Source organism: Bufo bufo, chromosome 4, assembly GCF_905171765.1.
Source record: "Bufo bufo chromosome 4, aBufBuf1.1, whole genome shotgun sequence".
Taxonomy (NCBI): domain Eukaryota; kingdom Metazoa; phylum Chordata; class Amphibia; order Anura; family Bufonidae; genus Bufo; species Bufo bufo.
This window is the reverse complement of record NC_053392.1, coordinates 424,137,548-424,150,200: the sequence shown is the minus strand read 5'-3', so window position 1 is coordinate 424,150,200 and position 12,653 is coordinate 424,137,548. Positions and strand designations below refer to the sequence as shown.

The following is a 12,653-nucleotide window of genomic DNA, read 5'->3' as shown; positions in this document are numbered from 1 at the left end:
CTTGGGATGTATTGTTTGAAGCCAAGGCGCCCGGTAAAATGTATTAGGCACTCGTCTACGCAGATGTTTTGCTCTGGGGTATACAAATCTGCAAATTTCTGGTTGAAGTGGTCTATGAGGGGCCGAATTTTGTGGAGCCGGTCAAAAGCTGGGTGGCCTCTGGGACGGGGGAGGTGGTGTTGTTGTTAAAATGCAGGAAACGCAGTACGGCCTCAAATCGTGCCCTGGACATAGCAGCAGAGAACATGGGCATGTGATGAATCGGGTTCGTGGACCAATATGACCGCAATTCATGCTTTTTGGTTAGACCCATGTTGAGGAGAAGGCCCAGAAAAAATTTAATTTCGGAAACTTGGACTGGTTTCCACCGGAAAGGCTGGGCATAATAGCTTCCCGGGTTGGCGGATATAAATTGTGTGGCATACCGGTTTGTCTCTGCCACGACTAAGTCCAAGAGCTCCGCAGTCAACAACAGCTCAAAAAATCCCAGGGCCGAACCGATCTGAGCCGTCTCAACCCGAACTCCTGACTGGGCGGTGAAAGGGGGAACTAATGGTGCGGCTGAAGTTGGTGACTGCCAATCAGGATTTGCCAGCACCTCAGGGACTCTATGGGCTCTACGGGCCTGTCTGTGCGGTGGCTGCGACGGGGTAACTACTGCACGTGCCACCGTACCAGCTTAAACTGCCCTTCTGGTGCTCGCCACTTCACCATGTTGTACGGCAGTGCTGGTACTAGGTCCAGGGAGGGCTGCGCTGCTGGTGTATGCCTCACCACGTGATCCGACAGCACCAGCCCCACTCTGCTGCTCTTGAAGCGGATCCTGCGTAACCTGTGGTCTAGCGACACGGGGCCGGGTACGCCTGGTGCTATCAGGGACCTCCACCTCCTCGTCCGAACTTTGGGTCAGAGTGCCACTGCTTTCTACAGGTTCATATTCTGACCCGCTAGATTCGTCAGATGAGGGTTTCCATTCCTCATCCGACTGGGTCAGAATCCTGTAGGCCTCTTCAGAAGAATACCCCCTGTTTGACATTTGGACTACTAAATTTAGGGGTATTCCCTGAGACTACCCAAGAAAAAAAGCAAGCCTGTCTTACAAAGGGGAGGCTAGCGAAGTACCGGAGGCCGCTGCGGTTGATAAAAAATATCAAAACAGATTTTTTTATCGCCGCAGCGCTTGGAAAGTGATTGTGCAGTGATAAAAAAAATATATATTTTTTGTCACTGCGGTGGGGCGGGTGTGGGTGAACTCACGTGTGGGTGACCGATCAGGCCTGATCGGGCAAACACTGCGTTTTGGGTGGAGGGCGAACTAAGGTGACACTAATACAATTATAGATCTAACTGTGATCAGTTTTGATCACTTACAGATACTGTAAAAGTACAAATGCTGATTAGCGATACGCTAAACAGCGAATAAGTGGGTGCGGTGGGCTGGGTGCTAAACAATCGCTAAACTACCTAACCAAGGGGCCTAAACTATCCTAAAACCTAACAGTCAATACCAGTGAAAAAAAAGTGACAGTTTACACTGATCTCTTTTTTCCTTTCACTAGGTGATTGACAGGGGCGATCAAGGGGTTAATTTGGGTGATGGGGGTGATCTGGGGCTAAGGTGTAGTGTTGGTGGGTACTCACAGTGATCTCTGCTCCTCTGCTGGAACCAACCGACGAAAAGGACCAGCAGAGGAGCAGACAAGCCATTTAACACATCATATTTACTAATATGATGTGTTATCTGGCTTGTCATTCGTTTTTTTGAAAATCGCCAACCTGCCAGCCAATGATCGTGGCTGGCAGGCTGGTGACGAACTTGTCCTCTAACTTTTGCCGGCCCGCGATGCGCATGCGCGGGCCGGCTTTGAGCGAAATCTCGCGAGATGACGCGTATATGCGTGACTCTGCGCAGCGCTGCCGCCTCCGGAACGCGATCCTGCGTTAGGCGGTCCGGAGGCGGTTAACTAATAGACTGACGATTCTCCCTGTGCTGTGAGTCAGTGCTGGTTGCCTCTGATTGGTTGGAGGGCGGGGAGGGGCGGGCCTAGCTTTCACTGTAGGCTCCTATTACACTGCCTGCTGCTGCCTCTGAAGCTGTATCAGCTGTGCGAGATGCAGGGGCAGGCCGCGGAGGGACACAGACACATTTAGAAGCGGCGCACAGGTATCGGCAGTGGTATCGGGGACATTTGCACGAGTACATGTACTCGTGCAAATGTCCGGTACCGATACCGATATCGGGACATCCCTAGTTGGTGATATTAGCTTCCTGTTTGTGGCACATTAGTATATGTGAGGGGGGGAAACTTTTCAAGATGGGTGGTGACCATGGCGGCCATTTTGAAGTCGGCCATTTTGAATCCAACTTTTGTTTTTTCAATAGGAAGACGGTCATGTGACACCTCAAACTTATTGGGAAAAACAATGGTGTGCCTGGTTTTAACGTAACTTTATTCTTTCATGAGTTATTTTCAAGTTTCTGATCACTTATAAAATGTGTTCAATGTGCTGCCCATTGTGTTGGATTGTCAATGCAACCCTCTTCTCCCACTCTTCACACACTGAGAGCAACACCGCAGGGGAAATGCTAGCACAGGCTTCCAGTATCCGTAGTTTCAGGTGCTGCACATCTCGTATCTTCACAGCATAGACAATTGCCTTCAGATGACCCCAAAGATAAAAGTCTAAGGGGGTCAGATCGGGAGACCTTGGGGGCCATTCTACTGGCCCACGACGACCAATCCACTTTCCAGGAAACTGTTCATCTAGGAATGCTCGGACCTGACACCCATAATGTGGTGGTGCACCAACTTGCTGGAAAAACTCAGGGAACGTGCCAGCTTCAGTGCATAAAGAGGGAAACACATCATCATGTAGCAATTTCGCATATCCAGTGGCCTTGAGGTTTCCATTGATGAAGAATGGCCCACTATCTTTGTACCCCATATACCACACCATACCATCAATTTTTTTCTTCCAACAGTCTTGGAGGGATCTATCCAATGTGGGTTAGTGTCAGACCAATAGCGGTGGTTTTGTTTGTTAACTTCACCATTCACATAAAAGTTTGCCTCATCACTGGACAAAATCTTCTGTGTAAACTGAGGGTCCTGTTCCAATTTTTGTTTTGCCCATTCTGCAAATTCAGTGCGCCGATCTGGGTCATCCTCGTTGAGATGCTGCAGTAGCTGGAGTTTGTAAGGGTGCCATTTGTGAGTAGCTAATATCCGCCGAAGGGATGTTCGACTAATGCCACTCTCCAGTGACATGCGGCCTGTGCTATGCTGTGGGCTCTTGCTTAATGAAGCTAGGACAGCCACTGATGTTTCTTCATTAGGGACAGATTTCATGCGTCCACATTTTGGCAAATCCAACACTGAACCAGTTTCACGAAACTTAGCAAGCAGATTGCTAACTGTAGCATGGGAGATGGGTCGTCTCGTAGGGTGTCTTGCATTGAAATCTGCTGCAATGACCCGGTTACTGCGTTCACCAGACATCAACACAATTTCTATCTGCTCCTCACGTGTTAACCTCGGCGACAATGGCTGTAAACAAAGAGAAACTTGTAAATAACTCATGAAAGAATAAAGTTACGTTAAAACCAAGCACACCATTGTTTTTCGTGTGAAATTCCCAATAAGTTTGATGTATCACATGACCCTCTTCCTATTGAAAAACAAAAGTTGGATTCAAAATGGCCGCCATGGTCACCACCCATCTTGAAAAGTTTCCCCCCTCACATATACTAATTTGCCACAAACAGGAAGTTAATATCACCAACCATTCCCATTTTATTAAGGTGTATCCATATAAATGGCCCACCCTGTAGTCTTCCTTGAAAGTTTTATATTGTCAGGTCCTTACTGATTAGGGCAGAAGTTCAAAGTTATAAAAGGGTTATTCCGGTTATAAGGGGTTATTCTCTATCCACAGGATAGGGGATGACTATGAGATCAATGGGGGTCCTACCGCTGAGACCCCCAATAATCAGAAATTCAGTGCTTGGCTATCTCCCGTAATTCCATAGAAATGAATGCAGCGGTGGCATGCATTTCTGACTACCCTCTCCATCCATTTCAGGGGAAGCTCTACAGGCTATGAGGCCCCTGTTCTTGTGATCGTTGGGAGTCCCACCAATAGGACCTCCACCGGACCTTATGCATCGGAAATAACATCTTATACCTGAATTACCCCTTTAATATTGCCTTCATTTTCCTCAGTAACGTTGAAATCTTGCTCTCCTTTAAACTATACAGAAACGAAATGGAAGAAAACCAAATCTGCATCACTGCCCTCCCCCTTGGAGAATGATCTAAGCCGCCAAGAGCTGGAAATGCTGTCTAACATATGCGGATCACATCACGAGTAAGTTTTCATACACTTATTTGACTTTATTTGCTACTTCAAACATGTTGAAACAACTAGATGAGACAGCGTATATGTATGTGTGTGTGTGTGTGTGTGTGTGTGTGTGTGTATATATATAATATATATATATATATATATATATATATACTTTTTGTCCAATTAATTGTTAGTTTTACATTATATTGCCATTATTTTTCTTAGGGGGCAAATCCAACCATTTATTGCAGAGATGTGTTTGTGGATTTGGTAATCAGGACTCTCATTGGACTCTTTCTCAGAGTCGTAGAAGATTCTTATTTTTTTTTTACCTCTGTCATATCCTTCTCTCAGGTTCACTTTAACCCCTTAGGGACACAGCATGCAGGACTTTTGTCTCCGCTCCAAAATCATCTTCTGAGCGGAAACCTAACGGACCCCATTATAGTCTATGGTTATGAGCCGAATCCGTCCTTTCCGTTCTCCTGCTCCTATAACGGAGCAGGAGAACGGAAAGGCTGAACGCTGATGTGAACAAGGCCTAATATGGAGAAGTGTGTTCTTGGAGCATGGAAAGGTTGTGACCTCATTACTCATCATGTACAAGATGTGCCTGTTAAATGTCTATTTTATACATTTACTCACAGTAATATAGAGTATTGTTCCACTTGGCTAAAATGCTGCCATGAACCATAAAATATTCATGTTACACAGAGACATTCGGGGAAAACTAGTAATATGTTGCAAATAAAACTACTTGCAAGATTGTGTGCTCAATTCAAGAATCCCACTGCTCCTGCTATTGTCCATGTTTGTGGACAAGAATAGTCATTTCTTAGGACGGGAGTGTGAAATAAATGGAATGCACACAGAAGCCATCCATTCAAGGATCCAAAAAACTGATAAGACTGTGCGCATGATGCCCTAATGTAAGGGCCTGTTTACACAGACAGCCATGCCAAAACCCGCCAGCGGCCACTTACTTACTGCATCAATGGAGGGGCAGCGGCCTATAGTCGCAGGCACACTAAGGCTCCATTCACACGTCCGCAACGTGTTTCACGGATCCGCAAAACACGAACAGCGACAATGTGCGTGTCCTCCGAATAGGACATGTTCTATTTTTTTGCGGAACGGAAGTGCGGACATCGTGCTGCCCCATAGGAATGAATCGGTACGCAATTCCATTCCGCAAAATGCGGACCGAAATTGCGGACGTGTGAATGGAGCCTAAGAAGGCACATGTGTGATCTTGACGCAGCCACAGCTTTAAGCGGCCGCTCCATGATCCTCACCACTCCCTCCCATTCAAAAGTCTGCACCAAAGTTCTGAGGTAAAACTCACCATGTGAACAGGCCCTAAGAGCGTGAGTCTATAGAACTCTGCCAATTCAATTTGTAATATATTCATTGAACAATTTCCAGGCAGGCCTGAATGACCTTCTTGAATCTAAAAAAAAATATTGCAGATTTTTGGCACTAGGTGACTGGAGATGGGTTGTTGTTCCGGGGATTTATTCTGATATCCATATTTGCCTCCAGAAAGGAACTAACACTGGTGGGGGTCCAACACCTGGGAACCCCGTTGATCAGCTGTTTGAGAATGCACAGCGTTGTACATTGTATAGCGGCTGTGCTTGGTATCACGGCTCAGCTCCGTTCACTTCATTGGGGCAGAGTTACACCTAGGCCATGTGAGACCGATCAACGTGTGGTCACACGGCCTAGGAAAACCCAGAGAAGGATGTGGCACTACTACCGTGCCAGCGCTCCCTTCGTTGTTGACATCACAGCGGTGAGCTGTGTAATTAGAAGAAGCCATCTCATTTACTTCAGTGGGAAGGCTCCTTCGTATTCAAGTACAGAGCCAATCTGATATTGATAACCTATCCTGAGGATAGGTCATCAATAAAAAAAAATATCTCGGAAACCCCCTTTAATATGGGGCATTTGACATCAGCCTAGTTTTTTTTTTTTTTTTTTTTTTTTTTTAAATCTTCCTCTAGATCAAATCTGTGGGACTGTAGGTTAGATTTGTCTTTTTCCAACCTTACCAAGTTTGTAACTGTGATTGGTTATGAAGATTTCATTGTATGTCACACTAGATTTTGAAAAATGCACATGAAATGATACCTATAGATACCGTGCTGTAGAATTAAACCATTGAGAAAAAAAATCTAAGCAGGCACAGCTGTCCCCTATGAGCTGGTATTCACAAAGGCTGGAAATATTAGACAGTATTTGTGCCAGTTTCTGTGCAGCATAAGACGTGGAGGCTGAAAATCCATTCTGATTTGTTTTTGTTTTTCATTTCTCCCTCACAGACCGCAGGCCTCTATATGGCAGGTAAGTACATAGTTCATTCACACTGTATAAGCAGTTTGCTGCTGTACTAGGGTATGTTCACACCTTTGAGGTTGAGGTACAATGAGAACCACATTGGAAAAACCACACATAAATTTTTGACGCAGTTTTCTCTTCGGATGCAAACGTGAAATAAATAAAGGTGATTCACTTGTAAAAAGTGCAGATGCATTGAAAACAGAGGCATAAATGCTTGTGTTTCTTTTTTTTTTTTTTCAATGCAGTTTTAAAAATGTTTGCATTTGTGCCAGAGGGGCCTAAAAACATCAAACAAGAGACCCTTCCTCCCCCACCGATCCCCCACAGCTGCTGTTTCAGCATTGCCCGGGTCTCCACTGCTCTCTACTTCCCTTTCAACATGCAGGGAATGTTGAGAGGTCATTACTCTGCATTTCCTGTGTCCCACGAGCAGTAGGGACCTAGGCAGTGTCAGAAGGGCAGCGGTGGGGGATCGGTGGAGGAAAGTATCTGTGTTTTCTGTTTTTAAAGAGTTTTCCAGGATTTTAAAACTGATGACCTATTCTCTGGATACCCGGCACCCCCACCGATCAGCTGGTTTAGAAGGCATCGGCACTAGTGTGATCGCTGCGGCCTTCTCAGTGCTTACCAAGCACAGCGCCATACGTTGTATAGCGACTGCTCTTGGTATTGTGCTCAGCCCTATTCACTTCTTTGGGGCTGACCTGCACCTGGGCCACGTGACAGATGAACGTGTGGTCATTGGTCTAGGAAAAGCTAAGAGAAGGCTTCGGTGCTACTGCAAGCACCTCTACCTTCTCAAACAGCTGATTGGTGGAGGTCCCAGGCGTCAGACCCACACCAATTAGATACTGATGACCTACCCAGAGGACTAACCTTGTCACTCTGTTCTGGTTCCCGTTCCTGCTGCTTCCAGTCCCCAACAGATCACATGTGGTGACATGCCGTGTGCACAATTTTGACCATTGCCGACCATTCAGTGGCCTCAGTGGTGACATGTGTGTAAATGACAAATAACTGGAAGCCGCAGGGGTGGGAGTCACTGGAAATGAGACGCTGTGGCATTTTTTTTATTTTTATATATACACCCCTTCTAATATTTTCCAAGTGTGGGGCAACACCTTCTACCTCGAAGATTTGAAGAAATTAGATTTTATTTTTCGTTTCTAACTAATGTTGCTTTCATTGGTGTTTCTTCTAGTCTTCTACTTCAGAGAAAATTCAAAAACTCCATCAGTTAAAGGGATCAGTGGGATATGATGTGGATGGCGAGTGTCCAGGTATGGGTTTATTATTTGACAATTTGCTTCTTGTCTTGCAGTTGTAGAACGACTGAGCCTGTATTCTTGCACTGGAAAGCAGCTTATGTGTATTCATTAGCTTACTTTAGAATTGTTATATAACTTGATGGTTCTGAAATGTGTTTATTGGGTTAGCAAGGACTATGACTGGGCATTAGGCGTGTGTTGGAACGTGCTCCAAAGGTTGATGACTACTCGATAGCTAAATATTAATTAGGTTGAGATTTAAAGAGTTGTCTGAGTAAAAAGATAAAATCCCATACTCTGCTTTTAAATCCCCTGTCGGTCTACTGGGGTACTACAATTTTTCAATAAATAACTTCTAGATTCCAGAGTTTTTTTCGCAATACCATCATAGTTGTTTATTATGGCCAATCCTCTTACTGTTTATAGGAAACGAATTAGCATTTTTTTACTTAAAGGGATTATATCACTACAAATTGACTAATTAAACTGTTCCTGGTGCCCTGCAGTTAAAATACATAGTATCCCGATCATGCCTTTATGTATGTTTGTTGATATTCAGAGCACCTGAAAAATGTCTTTTCATTCATGTACAAATTATCCAAAACGAGCCTGAGCACCGGTCCCCACTGCTAATGGGGCCCAGGCACTTTCAACTGAATCGAATCCGCTCCTCCTCTTGGTGCCTTATCTCCAACTTCTTCTGGCCACAATGCCATCGACGTTGCTTCCCACAGAAGGGCACTGACTCTGCAGGCGTGAACAGAGTTGAACTGTGTGCCTGTGTTTAACCAGTGGTTCCCTGGCGTTGGGACCAGAAGAGGGTGGCGATAAGGCACCAAAAAGAGGAGCTGGGCTCAATTCAGTTGGCAGTGGCTATGAACTATCAGCAATTATTATTTTTTTTTTCCCCTCATCGGATTCACATTGGATTGGGCACGCGTAGTACCTGTGGCTTGAGAACAGTTGAATGTACTTTATTCATTGGTAGTGTTGAGCGAACTTGTGTTTTAAGTTCGGCATCTAAAGTTCGGGTTATCGAAAAATCAGGTTATGGATTCCGCTACCATGGACCATAACTGAATTTAGAATCCATAACTCGATTTTTCGATAACCCGAACTTTAGACGCTGAACTTAAAACACAAGTTCACTCAACACTATTCATTGGCATATACAGTTGCAAGAAAAAGTATGTGAACCCTTTGGAATGATATGGATTTCTGCACAAATTGGTCATAAATTGTGATCTGATCTTCATCCAAGTCACAACAATAGACAATCACAGTCATCTTAAACTAATAACTCACATAGAATTAAATGTTACCATGTTTTTATTGAACACACCATGTAAACATTCACAGTGCAGGTGGAAAAAGTATGTGAACCCCTAGACTAATGACATCTCCAAGAGCTAATTGGAGTGAGGTGTCAGCCAACTGGAGTCCAATCAATGAGATGAGATTAGAGGTGTTGGTTACAGCTATAAAAAACACACACCAGTTCTGGGTTTGCTTTTCACAAGAAGCATTGCCTGATGGGAATGATGCCTCGCACAAAAGAGCTCTCAGAAGACCTACGATTAAGAATTGTTGACTTGCATAAAGCTGGAAAGGGTTATAAAAGTATCTCCAAAAGCCTTGCTGTTCATCAGTCCACAGTGAGACAAATTGTCTATAAATGGAGAAAGTTCAGCACTGCTGCTACTCTCTCTAGGAGTGGCCGTCCTGTAAAGATGACTGCAAGAGCACAGCGGAGACTGCTCAATGAGGTGAAGAAGAATCCTAGAGTGTCAGCTAAAGACTTACAAAAGTCTCTGGTATATGCTAACATCCATGTTAGCGAATCTATGATACGTAAAAAAACACTAAACAAGAAAGCATTTCATGGGAGGATACCACAGAGGAAGCCACTGCTGTCCAAAAAAAACATTGCACGTTTACAGTTTTCACAAGAGCACCTGGATGTTCCACAGCAGTACTGGCAAAATATTCTGTGGACAGATGAAACCAAAGTTGAGTTGTTTGGAAGAAACACACACTATATGTGTGGAGAAAAAGAGGCACAGCACACCAACATCAAAACTTCACCCCAACTGTGAAGTATGGTGGTGGGGGCATCATGGTTTGGGGCTGCTTTGCTGTGTCAGGGCCTAGACGGATTGCCATCATCGAAGGAAAAATGAATTCCCAAGTTTATCAATACATTTCGCAGGAGAACTTAAGGCCATCTGTCCACCAGCTGAAGCTCAACAGAAGATGGGTGTATCAACAGGACAATGACCCAAAGCATAGAAGTAAATCAACAACAGTTTGGCTTAAACAGAAGAAGATACACCTTCTGGAGTGGCCCAGTTGAGTCCTGACCTCAACCTGATTTGAGATGCTGTGGCATGACCTCAAGAAAGCGATTCACACCAGACATCCCAAGAATATTGCTGAACTGAAACAGTTCTGTAAAGAGGAATGGTCAAGAATTACTCCTGACCGCTGTGCACGTCTGATCTGCAACTACAGGAAACGTTTGGTTGAAGTTATTGCTGCCAAAGGAGGTTCAACCAGTTATTAAATCCAAGGGTTCACATACTTTTTCCACCTGCACTGTGAATGTTTACATGGTGTGTTCAATAAAAACATGGTAACATTTAATTCTTTGTGTGTTATTAGTTTAAGCAGACTGTGATTGTCTATTGTTGTGACTTAGATGAAGATCAGATCACATTTTATGACCAATTTGTGCAGAAATCCATATAATTCCAAAGGGTTCACATACTTTTTCTTGCAACTGTACAATGTATGAACTGCTCTGTTTTTTAAGATCCATGTTTGCTATCGTTTGATGGGAACCTTCATTGATTACTCTGTGGATGAAAATCTCTGCTGGTCTCATGATGTGACAAGCCATGGACCTGTTGTGTCAAACACAGCTCTGATGACTGTACTGTAACTGTGGTCAGTCCTGCACAGAGATGCTCTCATGGTCAGGACAGGTGTGTGTCCACTGGTAGTAAATGATCAAAATTCCATGTGGCTTGTCACTTGGATGCTGCAGTGACTTAGCACACTGGGTAAGGGGTACATTGTAGTGAACTGGACTTATCACATCATATAGCTGGAAAACTGTGCCAGATGCAGCATTGTTTCCTAAAATGAAAAAAAAAAAAAAAAAAAAAGTGTAAAAATAAATAAATAGTACTCTCCTCTTAAAAGGTGGCTATCGGTAGTTTTGACCAAGTTAAAGGTTTTCTTTTTAAGTTCCAGTGCATGGAGTTTATATGTTCTTCCAGTGTTTGCATGGATTTCTTATGAGTACCTGTTTCCTCCCACACTCCAAAAAGAGTCTGATGGGGAATTTAGATTAAAAGCCTCCCTAGAGTGATGACAATGTCTGTAAAGCACTGTGGAATATGTTGGCCCTCAGGATAAGTGAGCACTGGGGTCTCTTCCTAGGCAACTGAGGTTTATTGGTCATGTGGCCTAGGTGCACTGAATGTGGCTACACTGCAATACCAAGCACAGCAGTTATCCAATGGACAGTCCTGTGCTAAATAAGCTGCGAGGAAGCAGCCAGATCCCTGTTGACTACAGTGTGATCCGATGGGGATCCACAGCATTCCAGCAGAAATGCTGTTTTTTGGCCGGACAAGAAGTCCTGTATACTTGACTTTTTGTCTAGCCGAAAGCCAGCATTTATGCTGAAGACTGGCCGGATCCCCATCGGATGATATTGTAGTCAATGGGAATTCGACGATGCGTGGCCCTAACTGGCATTGCTGGGTATGGTGAAGTCCAGCAAGCTGTTCCTCTGAGATGTAAACGTAGCCTAAGAAAAAGGAGAAGGCTAGGGAACCTCATGATTAGTTGTCCTGAAAATGATAGCATGAGTACAATGTACTCCATACGACCGCGTCCAAATCCATCTCTATTCCCTGGATGTTACAGGGTGGAATATTTCACAAGAGTTTAGTGACCAGGTTACAACAAGACTAATTATAAAGATCACAGCTACATCGGATTAAACTTGCTTTTTGCCCTGATGTCTACTTGGACAGAAGACCCTCAGCGCAATATGATGGCAGCAGACTCTTCCAGGCAAGCTATTTCCAGATGCCTGATCATGTCATTGAGAGTTAAGGAAGATCTATAATGTCGTTCTAAAAGTAGAAATTAAGACTTGGGTTTGATTTTTATTCATCCAGGAAAACCATTACTTAATGCTAAAAGCAAATCTGGATAAAGCACCAGATAACACGAACCACATGTTCTGATTCCCAACCATACTACCCCTGAAATTCCCAACCATACTACCCCTGAAATTCACCCCCCATGGTACCCTTTACTCTCACCCCCATTCTCACTACAAAGAAACTTGGTGTAGGGGCTGGTAAAGTATTCTGGACTACTTTCCCTGGGCCTCCGGCCAAGCAGGCTGAGGGGATTTTGCAATCCCTAATATATAAATGATCAGCCAATCAGCATATTACATTGCGAGCAAGTAGAGCCAATCAACAGGTGCGGTATTAAGTGCATGCAGTGGCTGTCTAGTAACACGTTTCTACAGTATAGTACAGTACACGTCCTGTGAAATTATCAACCCCTGGCTGCCGGAAAAGTGGAGTCAAAAAGTTGCAAACCATTTTCACAAAAAATTGCGACTCTTTGAGGATTTTATACCACATCACACTTTTCTAGGGGAAGGAG

The 12,653-nt window shown here is 44.3% G+C and overlaps 1 protein-coding gene across 1 annotated transcript in view; it reads left to right on the top strand.

The window, feature by feature from the left end:
• Positions 1-12,653, top strand: part of CNST (consortin, connexin sorting protein) — a 176,478-nt gene that overhangs the window by 82,278 nt on the left and 81,547 nt on the right. Inside the window, exons 6-8 of the mRNA XM_040429319.1 lie at positions 4,260-4,368; positions 6,672-6,693; positions 7,892-7,970. Coding sequence (XP_040285253.1) covers positions 4,260-4,368; positions 6,672-6,693; positions 7,892-7,970 — 210 coding nt within the window. The remainder of the gene's footprint in view (positions 1-4,259; positions 4,369-6,671; positions 6,694-7,891; positions 7,971-12,653) is intronic.